The sequence below is a fragment of the Mustela lutreola genome, chromosome 5 (genome assembly GCF_030435805.1).
Source record: "Mustela lutreola isolate mMusLut2 chromosome 5, mMusLut2.pri, whole genome shotgun sequence".
Lineage (NCBI taxonomy): Eukaryota > Metazoa > Chordata > Mammalia > Carnivora > Mustelidae > Mustela > Mustela lutreola.
This window is the reverse complement of record NC_081294.1, coordinates 107172938-107189583: the sequence shown is the minus strand read 5'-3', so window position 1 is coordinate 107189583 and position 16646 is coordinate 107172938. Positions and strand designations below refer to the sequence as shown.

At 37.9% G+C, this 16646-nt stretch overlaps 1 protein-coding gene across 1 annotated transcript in view; it reads right to left on the bottom strand.

The window, feature by feature from the left end:
- MSH3 (mutS homolog 3) overlaps nucleotides 1–16646 on the bottom strand; it is a 198228-nt gene that overhangs the window by 164676 nt on the left and 16906 nt on the right. The window contains 1 exon segment of the mRNA XM_059175350.1: nucleotides 13602–13768. Coding sequence (XP_059031333.1) covers nucleotides 13602–13768 — 167 coding nt within the window.

Here is a 16646-nt window from a genome sequence, read left to right as displayed (position 1 = left end):
ATTTAGCCAGGTAGATTCAATTAGTATCTTCTGTAAGGGAATGTCCATGGAAATGTCAAGAAGCCTAAATAAACTAATGTAAAGTGTTATTATTCTTTTTTTAATTTTAAAGACTAAAAATAATAGAAGAAAATGATAGGGAATTAATACATAGTCTTTACAAAAGAAGTAAATGATTTGGCTACATCCATGCCACTTAAATATACATTTATCATCACATACATGTATGATTTCCCAGCTACTGTAACAATCCCTCCATATTTATAAAACTTAAATCGTTTTTCCTAAGAAAAACACATAGGAAATAACCATTTCTTTTTATTCCAAAAGTCACTTGTTTAATCATTCATTGATCATTTATTAAGTATCTACTATGTGCAAGCCACTAAGATAGGTTCTGGGGACACAAAAGATCATTATGATACAGTTTCTGCCACCAGCCATTTGTTCCAGTCTTCTTCACAGGAAATTCTTTGATATTACTTTCTCTCTTTGGTTCTTTTTCACTTTACACAACCTTTCTCCCCACACCCCACATCTCTCCTGTCTCGGGTTGCCATGTCCACCTTGGCTGACCAAACTCGTTTCTGTTCCCTATGAAAACCACACTGTTCCACACCTCCTTCTCCCTGGCTGTCATTTTTCAAGTCTCAATTGTGGCCCATTGTTCTGGGAAGCCTCGCCTAACTCCTGCAAAGCTTGATGTTTTCATGCTACCAGTCATTCTATCAGACCTTAACAATCAGTGCTTTCATTATAGTTATTTGTTACCATGACTACCACCCTTCTTTAAGAATTGGAAAGGTAAGGATCTGATTCATTTTCAGATCTTCACTATCTAATAATGAACTTAGCATACAGCAAGCACCCAATAGATGGTCTTAAGAATGAATGAATGTATAATAATGTATAACTCAGAGGATGTATCAATAAATTGAGAATCTACTGGAAATATCTATCAATACAGATATTGATAAAATAATACATCTAAGAAAATAATAATCAATTAGAATTAACTGCTAGCTAAGTTAGTAACAAGAACTTGAAGGCAGAAAAAAATATCTTAATTTAAAAGGTAAGCTACTGGAATGCCTGGGTGACTCAGCCTGTCGGACTCTAAATTTTGGCTCAGGTCATGATCTCGAGGTCCTGGGACTGGGCCCTGTGCTGGGCTCCACACTCAGTGGGGGAATCTGCTTCTCTCCCTCTCCCTCTGCCCCTCACACCCACTCACACCTGCACCTGCATGCTTTAATAAATAAATAAAGCTTTAAAAAAATTAAAAGGGCAGGCTATCATGAAAAATGGAGAGCAATCCATCTTCAGGGAGTTTAAGTGACTTTTCTAGGCCTTAAATTCATCTTCTGTATTTCCCTAAAACTCTGGTTTGAATCTTTATTTCATTCAAGCAATGGTCCCACTTATCTTAGATTTAGCTCAAACACACATATCTAAATGACAAGAAACATATAAATGTGGCATATACTGCCCTTATAACGTGTTCTAGCACATTTCCCTAACTTAAATCATATCCCCTCTACCTTCAAAAATATTATATCTATAAGCATCATCACTACAACCCAAGAGCTTCTGTTAAATCAACCCACATTTTTAATTCAAATATCAAGTTAGGAATCTGTCACCATAAAAATTTATAAAATCATTGGTTTGATTCACTAATTACATGTTTTTAATACACCTCTTTCCATTATTTAGTTCTCCTTATTATCTTTAAATAAAGTTTTGAAATTTTCTTCATTAAGGTCTTCTTGTTTTACTTTTGGTGAGCATAGTCCTCAATAATACTGCTTTTGTTGCTATTCCAAGTGGTATCTTCTTTTAAAAATTTTATTATTTGTTGCTGCCATATTATAATATTATCCATTTGCATATATGGATTATATTTAACACTCTTTTTTTTTTTAAAGATTTTATTTATTTATTTGACAGAGATCACAAGTAGGCAGAGAGGCAGGCAGAGAGAGAGGCGGAAGCAGGCTTCTTGCTGATTAGAGAGCCCGATGCGGGGCTCGATCCCAGGACCCTGGGATCATGACCTGAGCCGAAGGCACCACTGAGCCACCCAGGTGCCCCCTATATTTAACGCTCTTGATGAATCCTTATTACTTCTAATAATTTGTCACTTCTGCATTTTCTATGTAGGCAATATGTAGTCTGAGAGTCAAGTCAGCTTTAGAATTTTCAATCCAGTCTTTAAATGTTAATTACCTTTCATTTGTGCTATTTAAAAATAAACTTCTGGGCAATATGTGATCAATTTTAGGTAGTAAGAATGTGCATATAAGACAATCTAAGATAACATTTAATTAATATATCATATTGGGAGTTTAATTCCCTTCTTGGAAAATTATAAAACTAGATAAGGTTTTTAACGAGGATCAGAAGTCATACATACATAGAAAGATTATGCAAAGACAGATAAAATAGAAAAAAAGCATTTCATAAAACACTTAACCTTTACCACATGTGAAGCATTCTGATAAACTCTAATTTATTATTTTCATTGTTAGTTGCAACCTACCAAACTGACTTCATGACCTTTGGTTTGAAAAACGCTAGATCAATTGGATTACCAGCTTTTAAAATGAATGCTGCCACAACTTCAGTTCCTGCATTTCTGTTTATCCTTAACATCACATTAGCAATAAGGAACACTTCAGGTGTTAAAGGTTTAATGAGGAAAAAAAAGGAAAAAGAGGCAGTCTTACAATGAAAGTGGTGGGCAAATCACTTAAGCTACACCGTGGTTCAAAGAGAAAAACAGCGGGAAACAAACTGAGTCTTTACACAGCACATCACCGTATAGAAATATTGAACTGCCAAGAACCTGCTTCTCAGTGGGGGACACGTCCTTCTCAAATTGGGAGGAGCAGTTTATTTTCAGACAAAAACATCATCCTTTGTACCACAGTATTGTTCATTTATAGTTTATGATCTTAATACATTTGTTCGATTTTAATATCAAATTTTATTTTGACTTCTTTACTACAGAAAAGGTATAAAGCTAAAGCAAGAAAATGTAAGTTTATATAAAGTCACATTGTAATAAAAATACTTTAAATCAAATTGGGTGGGGAGGTTAGCAATAACATTTTCCCTTAAAACTGGTATTTTGGGGGGTGGAGGAGCTGGGTGGCTCAGTTGTGATCTCAAGGTCATGAGAGTGAGCCGGGCCCGGGCTCTGTGGTGGGAGTGAAGCCTGTTGGAGATTCTCTCTTTCCTCCGCCCCTCCCCTGACTGACTGACTGACTAATTAACAAAATAGATAAATAAATAGATAAACAGATAAATAAATAAATGGATATAGATAAATAAATAATATGAATTAAAAAGAAAAAAGAATCTTAAAAAATAATAATCAAATAAAACAGGTATTTTGGGGACATCTGGCCAACTTGGTTGGTATAGTGTGGGACTCTTGATACTGAGGTCCTACTTCAAGCCCCATGCTCGATATAAAGATCATTAAAAAAAAAAAAAAAAAAAAAACTTTAGGGGTGTCTGGGTGGCTCAGTGGGTTAAGCCTCTGACTTCAGCTCAGGTCATGATCCCAGGGTCCTGGGATCAAGTCCCACATCAGACTCTCTGCTCAGTACAGAGCCTGCTTCCCTCTCTCTCTCTCTCTGCCTGCCTCTCTGCCTACTTGTGGTCTCTGTCAAATAAATAAAATCTTAAAAAAAAAACTTAAAAAAAATAAATAAAATAGGGGTGCCTGGGTGGCTCAGTTGGTTAAATGAATGCCTTCCTCTCAGGTCATGATCCTGAAGTCCCAGGACCCAGTCCTCATTGGGCTCCCTGCTCACTGGGGAGTTTGCCTCTCTCTCTGATCCACCCCCTTATCATGCTCGCTCACTTGCTCGCTCTCTCTCTCTCTCTCAAATAAATAAATAAAATCTTTAAAAATAAATAAAAAATAAAATAAAATCAGTATTTTTACTTTTATTTAAAAAAAGTACTACCTCTGTAATTTAACAAATTTAAAAGAAGAAAGTTGTAACACAAAATAATAAATGAAAGGAGTCAGAAGGCCAAAGTGGAGAAATATCAAAATAAAGCACAAATTCTTTCTGCCCACACCGAGCATCCTCCATAAAACAGCCGCAGTCTCCCTCCCCTCATTCTTAAACACGCTGCTATACAGCAAACACTCACTAAGCAGTTCTTAAGGGCTAGATTTTGTCCCAGGACACACTTTGGCCATATACACCAAACATTCCAATCAACTCCATGTTCACAATCCCTTACTCCATCCTGTGTTCACACTCCCTTCAATGCCCTCGCCCTACCCAGCCTCCCTTCCCACTACATACAGGGACTGTGTGGTTTGTACCTGCATGCCAGCCAGTGTTTGATACATGCCGCATTTACTAGGATCTGAGTACCTCCAAATAAGAGTCACATGGAAATGATGCCATAAAAGCCCAAGAAACTGAGCTTATTAAACACTCAGAGAACAAACTGGAAAACTGCAATCACTAAATTCAGACCATCAGGTACTGGCCACTTAACATTTCTTTTGTGTGGAGCCCTTCCTCTTAACCAAGTTAATCAGTAATACCTGTCTACTTTTTTCTCTCCTCCTTTAAAAAAGATTTGATACTTTTTAACTAAGGCTAAATTCAACTAATAACAGAAAAAAAGTTGGATCTTAGCCATAAAACAGATACTGTGCTTACATAACAATTCCTCTGATACTTATGTATGTGTACATTCTCAGCAATAATTTCATTTTGATACTGAAACTACAAAACACTTTCCAATAAAAATTTGAAAATCAGGGGTGCCCGGGTGGCTCAGTCATTAAGCAACTGCCTTCAGCTCAGGTCACGATCCTGGGGTCCCAATATCATGCCCCACATCAGGCTCCTTGCTCGGCCAGGAGCCTGCTACTCCCTCTCTCACTCCCCTTGCTTGAATTCCCTCTCTCACTGTGTCTGTCAAATAAATAAATAAAAATTAAAACAAAAAACTTGAAAATTAAAGTACAAGAACACCAAGGTAGGAATCAATCTCTGACAAAAATTAATTCAATAAAAGAGAAACACAAAATTAAAACACTGCAAATGTATATAAATGACATTCAGATATCAATCTCCATTATAAACAATCACATCAGATAATGATTTTGGTTAAACCTTTGAAGATTTAAGGCCTTCTGTGGACACAAAGACATAATACTGTATTTCTTTTTCTCTCTCTTTTTTTTTACAGATTTTATTTATTTACTTGTCAGACAGAAAGAGAAAGAGTGAGCGCAAGCAGGGTGAGCAGCAGGCAGAGGGAGAAGCAGGCTCCCCGCTGAGCAGGGAGCCAGATAGAGGACTCGATTCCAGGACCCTGGGATCATGACCTAAGCCAAAGGCAGATGCTTAACTGACTGAGCCACCAAGGTGTCCCTGTATTTCTTTCTAACACTGGAAGTATCCACAGTAAGGGTCATTCTTAACTCCCAACACCAAGATTTGAATGTTTTCTTCAATCTGCAATGTAAACATCTTTCAGTAAATGCTAATATGTTCAAGCCTTTATTTCATAAGTTAAATTTCTTCAATCATTGTAGTGCTGAGGAACATTCTTCTATAAGAAGAATAAATGATAAATGATATCAACTGGTTAGGATTAATTTATAACCAACTATCTTTCTGAATATCATGCAACTTCAGAAAATTTTAGGAGTCAATAAAATTAACACATACTGTTGGCCATATAATTTGCAACAAATAAATTATAACTACGTAGGCCTACTTTGCCCTGGCTCTCTACCTCGCTCTTTCTCCCCTTCCTTTCTGTTTCTTTCTATTTTTCCTCCTCCTACTCCTAAACTATGATATCCATTAAACTCCCTAGTCTTATTCTTTTTCCCATTATGGGAATCACTTATTTTTTTGAAGTTCAATTCTCTGTCTCAGGTAGTAGACTCGCCTCTTTTCTTCTGCCATTCTTTTGCCCAAAAACCTTAGTTTCCATTAGGATTCCAGATGCCTTTCCTGGGTTTTAAGGTCCTTGACCCTTTCTTCCTCCATTCTCAACATTAAAGTTCACCTCCAATTAGAAAATCTCCCCTCTATCTTCACACCTCCTCTAATATTTCCAGCCTAAGTGCCTCAGGACTCATACTGTTTTTACACACACACACACACACACACACACACACACACACACGCAGCACACCTTCCCTCCTCCACTACCAATTCAAAGCCTCCCATCCTGGGAATGTTGCCTACACAGCCCACCTCTTTCACAAAGTCTTCCTTGGCTGTGCTAGGCCCAGGAAGCTCTCACTTCTTTGATCACAAAATAGAGCATATCTGCTCTGTTCATCTGATCTGCCTCAAATACCAGTTTCTTTGACAATTAGTAAACATTGACTAATATTTGTTTATTATTTTCTATAGTTTTCCTCTCTGTTTTATAAACATAATGTTCTCTAAGCTAAAGCGAGCTTAACTACAGCTAATAGAGTGCTTAAAATCATCCATTTCCTTTTATTTCTTTCTGTATATTCCCAACACAAATGGACAAGGTAACAAAATATAATAAAAATGATTTTCTAAGATTCAGACTGAAACTTTATATACATATTTTACATAAATAAGAATTATATAAATTCACCTAAGAAAAATTATTTATCATTATTAAAAAGCAATTTTATCTAAGTACCATCTTTGAATACTATGTAGTTATCCATAATTACCATAAGAAACAAAGTCAGTCAGTCTACCCCACTATATAAAAATAAATGTGAAGGTTCCAATAGTCTTTAAATGACAATCCACAGAATAGAAAATCCTTTGGAGACCTCTTGTGGCCAAAAAATACAAAAAGCCTTAATACTTTAAAATGCATATTCCATAATTCCAAGCCATTCTCCTGCCTTTTCTCACACAACTTTATTATTTCTTTTTTTTCTTCTTTTTAGATTTTTTATTTATTTATTTGACAGACAGAAGTCATAAGTAGGCAGAGAGGCAGGCAGAGAGAGAGGGGGAAGCAGGCTCCCTGCTGAGCAGAGAGCCCAATGTGGGGCTCCATCCCAGGACCCTGAGATCACGACCTGAGCCGAAGGCAGAGGCTTAACCCACTGAGCCAGCCAGGTGCCCCACAACTTTATTATTTCTTAAATATCAAACAGTAACTGACAAAAACTACTCTTTTTATCTTCAGATTTACAGCCGAAGAAAAGAGGGGTAAGTCTGAGACATGAAAGTCTACTTATCGTTGCTAAGAACAGACAAGAATTCATCAAAAATAAAACAACTTTTCTCCTTGAAATTTCCAGGCTACACGGTTTACTAGTAGTAAATACGGAACAAAATTTGGCAACACTATGTTGTTCATACCTAATTAAAAGCACTTCCTATCCTCATTGTTTTCTTTTTTTTTCTTTATATGCCTGTGATTTGTACCTCAGTTTGATGAAGGCTAAGTTTTATGAATGCTAAAATGCACAAACTAGTATTCATAGGGCAACTTAGGGTAGGAGACCTTACACAATAAAAGTACAATAAAGAAAAAGTCCACACTTAAATGCTAAAAATTAGATAAAATTTTAAACAAAATTAAATTGAATAAAATACAGATGATGACTGAAGTAGCTTCAGAATGGGGAAACAACTAAGTACAAAAATAAAGGAACACTACTGTGAGCATGGACAACTTGTTTGATCCAGACCATCTACTAAAAACCCATAGAAATCGTGAATTAAAATACAATAAAAAATGTTTCAGGACGCTTGGGTGGCTCAGTTGGTTAGGTGTCTCCCTTTGGCTCAGGTCATGATCCCAGGGGCCTGGGATCAAGCCCCGTGTTGAGCTCCTTGCTCAGCAGGGAGCCTTCTCCCTCTCCCTCTGCCTGCCACTCTCCATTCTTGTGCTCTTTCTGTCAAATAAATAAGTAAAAATTTTTAAAAATGTCTCTTAAACAGAGTCAAACAACAACAATAAAAAGGGGAAATCCTCAAGGGCTAAAACCAAAAATAATAAGAGAGACATCTATTCCAGACAGCTGTAGGTGGGAGGTAACACCATAAAGTGCCATGCATAGGGAGCAGATAAGAAGAAATTCCGGAAGAGAACAGCCAGAGACGATATTCAAAAAGATAATGGCTGACAGGAACAATAATAAAGTAACGATCAGAGAGAATTCTTTCCCCCCTACAGAGAACTCTACAGTTGAGCAACAAAAGTCACTAAGGGGAAAAGCCAATCTTCTAACCCAAACCTCATGTCACAAGAGCCACAATGTTTGACAGCTTGACTTCTAAATCTCTAGCACTCCACTCTGTCCATAGATAAAGCTTAGCTTTAGACACTCACAGAAATGTAGATTAACTTTTGACTTTGCTTAGTCCAGTATGAAAATTAAAAAAAAAAAATTATACGTTCTCAATAAACATAGGAAAAAACGACATACTCTCAATGCTAAGCAAAGAAATATAAATTAAAACAAGACAAAGGCAGCCATCAAATTAGGAAAAATCCACATATGACACCCAAACTATCTTTAGTATGCCACATGGCTCTTGAATCTCATTTGATGAATAAACATTTAGGAATATCTACAGCCAAAGATGTTCGCCAGCAAAAAAAAAAAAAAAAAAAAAAAAAAAAGCCCTTCACTTTTGGCAATGTCTTTGTGGAATATTTTCCTATTTTATTTAATTTATGCCTTTATTATTTTGTTTTTTTTAAAAGTAGAAATAAGAAAGATGGGAGTGTTGCTGTTTGAGTTAAGATGGCAGAACAGTAGCGGACCCCTGAACTTGCCTTATCCCTTGAACACAGCTAGATCGACATAAAATCATTCAGAACAACTAGGAAATTGATCTGAGGATCAAGAAAACAATGTGCACAACTGGAAGGAGAGAACATGGCAGATGCAAGGTTCTGAGACTAAGGGAGGTTCTAAGACCAGGAGAGAGAAAAGCTACAGTGCTGCTAAATGGAGGGAACACTTTTCGCAGAGTGGAACTGAAGAGAGGGAGAGCAGGAGAGAAAGCCATACCCGGATTTCACACAAGATGCCACAGTGTGGGGATTCCCAGGGTCACACTGACAGAGAACGTTCCCCTTCTTAGAGTACATTAGGATGAGGGCATTTAGCCTCTCCAAGGACGAAAGACCCGCCAGGCACCCATGAGCAGCCATTCAATAGCAGGCCACAGAGACGCACGCAGAGGACACAGAACCTGGTCTCAGCTTTCCACCGTGCTTCACTGTAGACTCCAGGCAGCAACAAAGGCACGTAACTGCTTTTCTGGGATAGAACGGTGACAGGCACAATGCAAGGCTCTGCTCCCAGTGGTAGGGGGAGTGGGTCAGTGCTTAGCCAGGTCCTTTAAGATTTGGAGTTCTGATCCCAGCCATTGGTTGACCAGAGGTAAAACACAGGAGAATTGTGGGGTTGGGTGTGCGCACAGCAGAGCACAGACAGGTTGGGAGGAGTGATCTGAGGAAAGCCTGGGACACAGGATAGGGGATCATTTGCTTTCCTGGGAGGACCTCATAAAGAGCAGTGGCTGTGGGTTCCCTAGTTCCCTTCCTGGGAGCAAGAAGGAAGGGTGATGCCATCTTCCACTCTCCCTAGCCCCCACAACCAGCACTGCAGAACCTGAGAGAAACACAGCACTGCCAGTGGAAGCTGGAGTGGCTTACACCAAACCCTGCCCCGTTGCTCCAGGCAGGGACTTCTTTACTAGGCAGGTCTGGCCACAAGCCAATGCAGCAGGCCTCTCCCTGAGAAGACCAACACAGGCCCCCTGCATGTAAGCACATCTACTGATCACAGAGTACTCCAAACAATCAGCTTCAGTTCTAGTGGAAACAGGACCAGGCTTTTATTCTTTTTTTAATTTTTTTTTCCTTTGGAATGAGGCTTATTGTTTTTGTGTGTTACTTGGTTTGTTTCCTTTTCTTATTTTTTGGATCATGCTTTTTTCTTTCTTTCTTTCCTTACTTCTTTCTTACTTTTTCTTTAGAATCAGGCTTATAGTTTTTTGTTCATCTGTTTGCTTTAATGTTCCATTTCCTTTTCTCTTTTCTTGGATCATGATTTTCTTTTTCTTTTTTTTTTTTTTTAAATCAAACTTACCTTCACAAATAAATTAAAGTACATCTAGTTAAAGGTCCAAACACTCCCCACTGCAAGCAAAGAGGAACTCTGTAGAGGACTCATCTGTGGGAAAGAGCTACCAAAACACAACAGCAGAGTGCACACACATACACCAGAAACCCTTCCTGAAGTGCCAGGCCCTAGATTCTTAATGTAGTATTACTCTCAGGAGCAGGAAACACAAAAAACTTCCACAAAACACAAAAGACAGAAGCCCAGACATAATGACAAGACAGAGAAATTCTCCCCAAAAGAAAGATCAAGAAGAAATCATAGCCAAGGATTTTCTTAAAAGAGATAAAAGCATATAGCTCAACAAGAATTTAAAATAACACCTAAAAATTAGTCAGACTGAAATAAAAATGCTAAAACTGAGATGCAAAACTGACTGGAGATAATCAAAACGAGGATAAAAAAAGAAGTGGATAGAATAGGTGATGCAGAAGATAAAATCATGGAAAATAATGAAGCCAAAAAGAGGCAAAGAAAACTATTAGATCGCAAATACAGACTTAGGGAACTCGGCAGTTTCACAAAGCACAGTAATGTCCGTATCATAGGAGTCCTAGAAGAAGGGGGTGGGGGCAGAAGGTTTATTTGAACAAATTACAGCTGAGAATGTCAGTAATCTAGGAAAGGAAACAGGCATTCACGTCCAAGAGGCACAGAGATTTCCCCTCAAAATCAACAAAAACAGGTCAATACCAAGACCTATCATAGTGAAATTTGCAAAATACAAAGATAGAGAGAATTCTGTAAGCAGCTAGGGACAAAAGGTCCACAACCTACAAGGACAGACATATAAGATTACCAGTAGAGCTGTCCATAGGAACTTGGCAGGCCGGAAGAGAATTGCTGGATATATTCAACATGCTGAATGGAGAAAGTATACAGCCAAGAATACTTTATCCAGCAAGGCTGTCATTCAGAATAAATGGAGAAATAGAGTTTTCCAAAACAAGCAAAAAACAAAGGAGTTCATGAACACTAAACCAGCCCTGCAAGAAATATTTGACCCTTTGAGCAGGAAAAGGATTAAAACCAACAAAGAATAGAAAGGAATAGAGACAATCTAGAGGAACAGCAACTTTACAGGTAACACAATGGTACTAAATCCGTATCTGTCAATAATTGCTCTTAGTATAAATAGAATAAATCCTCCAATCAAAAAAGATACAGGGTATCAGAATGGATTAAAAACAAAAAAAAAAGCATATCAATATGCTCTTACAAGAGACTCATTCTAGACCCAGAGAAAAATGGAATTGTTGATTCAACTGACTGACTTTAGTCTCAGTTATACCTCAGTCAATTGAATATTTATGCAGTTACAAAGAAAACTGAAAAAAAAAAGATACAAAATATTGGACACAGAAGACTAATTTTAGAAGACATAATTTTTTTAGGTCTTCAAGAGCAGCACCGTTTATCAGTCTACTGCCTCACTTTCAATTATTCAAGTTGTTTTTTTTTTTTTTAATTTATTTGACGGGGCAGGCGGCAGAGCAGCAGGGAGAGGTAGAGGGAGAAGCAGGCTCCCCACCGAGCAGAGAGCCCAGGACCCTGGGATCATGACCGGAGTCGAAGGCAGACACTTAACCATCTGAGCCACCCAGGCACTTCAGTTATTCAAGTTTTAACTCACTGTCAGAAAAGGACAATAAAATAAGGGGATCTGATGCAGAATTTTTCATCTATCTAATCAGCAGAGATTCTTTAAATGCTCCAATGTTAACAAGGTTCAAGCAACTCTCCTATTTGGTAGGGGTAGAAGTATAAACTGATATTACTAATTCTAGCAAGCAACCAAGAGTTTTAATACTTATATCTTTGACCCAGTAATTCCACTCATAGGAATTTAGCTTAAGGAAATAATCAAAAATGCACACAAGTATTTCTATGCATGGATATTTATCACAGCAATATTTGAAAAACTGAAAAATGAATGCAGCATAACAAAAGGGAAATGGAAAAATTATCCATTTACATGACTGAATGATATGTAGTCACATTGTTTTCAATGACTACTCACTGACATATTAGTAGATGATATGATGCCCTCTAGAATTTGCTTCAAGTAAATCAAGGTGAGGGGGAGTAGGAATATGCAAGAAATGAAATTGGCTGAGTTGAGCAATGTTTAAGCTGATTGATGGATTCATGGGGAGTTCACTGCCATATTCTGTATAATTTTGTATATGTTTGAAATTTACCATAATAAAATAAAATTTTCCACAAAAAAAGTATGAGGACTTTAAGGTTAAAAAAAACAACACAAAACTGATTTTGCAACATGAATCCAAGTTTATAAAGGTGACATACATAGAAATAATACACCGAGACGTTTAAGAGTAATTATTTCTCTGTTATAGGATTTGACTTATTTTTAGCTCTTCCTTTTGTTTTTTTCTGGTAACTCCCAGTTTTTCCCAAATGACCATGGATTAGCAGAATCAAAAAAATACATTATGAAACTACCTAGAAAGAAGTTCAATTCAAATGAAAACAGAACACTCCTAACTCGGAAAAAAAAAAAAAATACATGGAACTTCACTTAATCAATTAGTTTGATTTTCTGACTGATCTGCCAACCTGACAGTCTTTAGGGGCTCTCCTGCCTCATCTAAAGTCCAAATTCCTCCATCTAGAATCCTCTCCACTGGATCCCCAGTCCACCTTTCCAGTGTCTTTTCTCCCCTGACACTCCTCCAGGTAGCGGTATGAAATGCTCTCAAAAAGGTATCTTCATGTTTGTAACTTAACACACCAGGCTTTGTGAATCCAGTTAGGTATGTACAAATATGCCTCTCCTGCTGGATTACAAACTCTGCAAGATGCAGACCACAACCACACCCCCTTCTTCTGTATGCCAGTGCCTAGCGCACTGCCTCATAAGTGCAACCTTAAATCTAATTAGTAACATTCCTACAGAACCACAAATTAAAACTCGCAGTGCAGATAAAGCACTTACAAATTTACTTAACCTTTATAAGAAATGAACTCTAAATTACCTCCAGAAACTGAAGTTCATTACCAAATACTATTACACCCTTTTAAAAGACCTACATTAAGGCATTAAGGTGATATTAAGGGTAATTTTTTTTTCTTTTTTGACATTTCCAGGACTACTGTTCAAACATTTTTGTGGGGTGCCTGGGTGGCTCAGTGGGTTAAAGCCTCTGCCTTCGGCTCAGGTCATAATCCCAGGGTTCTGGGATCGAGCCCCACATCGGGCTCTCTGCTCAGCGGGGAGCCTGCTTCCTCCTCTCTCTCTCTGCCTGCCTCTCTGCCTACTTGTGATCTCTCTCTGTCAAATAAATAAATAAAATCTTAAAAAAAAAAAACATTTTTGTAAATAAAAACTTTTTAACAACCTTAATAAATTTAGTAAGCACCAATTCAGGAATTAAATCTGATTTCAGATCAGATTTCAAACTCAGTGTTATTCTCCAGTGCGGTGCCATCTTACCTGGCAGCTGTAGCTCTGTGCACGAGCGACTCCGTCTGCTCTGACAAGTGTGAGGGAAGCAGCAGCTCCACCGGCTGCAGGCACAGTATCCGCGTCTCCAGCTCCGAACGGGAAGCAGAGTCCTGGAAACTGTCAAACACCACCTCACCTGTGGCAGGCTGCACTCCCTGAAAGCAAAACACTATGTCACAGACAAAATATGTTGCCCAATTATAACCCTGACACATTATAAACATGGAAACAGTAAAGAGGATAAACTCTTTAGCAGGTAGTCCATTTCTAAAGAGTTTTAAAACCTGTGTACTTTTCAAGACTCTTACGTAGGAAGTCAGACTCACCAATATATAAGCTATGCTAGATGGGATTTTAGAGACACTCTGAGTTAAGTCTTAGATCCAACAAAACTGACAGAGTGACTCTGACAAGTCCCCAGACCCTCAGTTTCCTCCTCTTGAGGTGGGAATAAACCAGCCTGCTCTAATCTTCAGATTACTGCAAGGGCCAAATTACAAAAGAATCATGAAAGCTTTACAAAGTATACAGTTCTGTACACTTAGCAGTTATCACAACTAAAAGTAATAAGTTCCTAGTAATGTGGCCACCAGAGTAGTAGTAAATTTCTACTTCATTATATAAAATTAATCAATGAAATTATAATTTTTGCAAAAAAAAACACAGACGTGTGTGTATGTGTGTGTGTATATATATAACAAACTCTGAATCCCAAGTAGCGAATCTATCCAGGGAAACAACTGTGAAAACTAAAAGCTACGCCCCATCATCCTAAGCCATAGCAAAGATAACCTGGAAAAAAATCATGATTTGGAAGAGGAAAAAAGTTAAGGAATCTATGCAAGGCTGCAGGGTGATAAAGTGGTGGAGCCCAGGGTCATGCAGCCTCACTCTTGTCCACTGCTGATGCTTAAGGAAGGCATGGCACTAGCTACAGCCGGCCTTAGTGACACTCATCCCTATACTCAAACACTGCCGACAAAGTCAACCGACACAGCCTCTTAGGAAAACCACACGGTATTTTCTCGGTAAGTCGTGAACACCCATACACAAAACTCAGCTAGGTACATATTCAGAGGCATGCACAAAAAGGTTTCTAACAGCCTTCTCTGTACAACCAAAAACTACAAAGAACCCACATGTCCATTAATGGAAGAATGAATAAAGTATAAAACATACAATAAAATACAACGGAGCAATGACAATGAAAATACTACTACAATAACACAGGTAAATAAATCTCATATACAAATAGTAGTTTGTAAAGAAAAGGAGCAAGATCCAAAAAGATACACACAATATATTTACATTTATATATAGTTTAAGGTGGTAAAACTGGAACTTAAAGCAAAGAAATTATTATCATTAAAGTCTGCATTAAAATTCCCTCTGCTCGGGATGCCTGGGTGGCTCAGTGGGTTAAGCCTCTGCCTTCGGCTTGGGTCATGATCTCAGGGTCCTGGGATTGAGCCCCGCATCCGGCTCTCTGCTCAGCGGGGAGCCTGCTTCCCCCTCTCTCTTTGCCTGCCTCTCTGCCCACTTGTGATCTCTCTCTGTCAAATCAATAAATAAAAATCTTTAAAAAAAATTAAAAAATAAAATTCCCTCTGCTGAAGGCATGGGGCCCTTCGCTACACGGCATTCTATTTTCTGACCTACGTGGTTGTCTCACATTACTATAACTACTATAACTATGCACTCTGTTTTATGAATTTTTTTCTTTTGAATATAAGTTTTTGAAGTCCCTCATTTTTGGCTCAAGGAACTTCCTTAATTCTAGGCCAGAGGGCTTCTCTAGTGCCCAGATAGCTGGACTATAAGTATATTAATATAATATACATAAGTAAATTTATCTCCCAATCTACAAATCAAACATTTACAAAAGCTAGCTACGAAAGTTCAAGTAACAAATTTATCAGCCTAATTACCCTTTGCCTTTTTTAAATCAGAGAAATGGTCTATATTGGAATGCTCGCAACATTTATTATGATGTGATACGTGACACTGAGAAATCCAAAGTCAGTCTGTATAAAGCTGTGTGCTGCCCAAAGTGAAGGTCAAGGGCCCTATTGCAGTAGTACTATCAACATTTAAACCTTTGATTTTACACTGCCACTATCCAGCAGATAACTCCTAGGTAGTAAAAGAGGAATACATGACACTCATCACAATAGGGACCCAGCAAATAACAGTCCTGAGGGAAAAAAAAAAAAAAGAAGAGATCCATTACAGCCACACTGATTTTGAGGAGTGAAGACAAATCCTGAGTGCCGTGCCCAGGATAAAGTTCGATGCAGGAAGCTGGAGCTCAGGAGGGAGGAACAGCCTCGACTCAGAGCCTAGATGTCATCAGCCCAAAAGCAGTCACTGAGTTCAAGGATAGGACAACATAGGAGAGGCATTTCTCTCTCACATCCCAATTCATACACAATCATTAACACTGGCAGCAAGCACTAAGGAGGAAATGTATACTATCTGCTCTGTTCTTTAGACTGAGTTGAGGATAAATATAAAATAGCACATTATACATATTAAAGCTTAAAAACAAATAACCTTACTGTTTGTAAATAGATCCAATTTTCCTGTGGCTAGATAAAAAGTACTTCTCAAGGGTAAGAAAAAAAAAATCATTTAGAGCCACCCAACAGTAATGCTAACTCCCTGAAACAAAGGTTTATTGGCTAAGCAAACGTCAAGTTAGCAAAGAGTAATCCAACCAGAATAAGGTATAAAAAGTACTTTGGAGACATCTGGGTTGTAAGAATTTTTGTTGATATTGCAGCTTACTCTAAAAGTTAGAAAAAACAAAGAGAATGAGTTACTATTTGGGCAAGGAGTCCTACTTTGTCTTCACTTACAACAGAACACGGGAGTAATAGTTCTGAAGGGCACTAAAAAGTTTAAGGTTCTGAGCAGAGTTCAGTTAGGTCTGTAAATGGGCAAATTTATTCACAAATTGCTAGAGGGAAAAAAATCAATAAAACTATGATTCACAAATTATATTTCTCTAGAAGAATGACAATAAGTATTCTT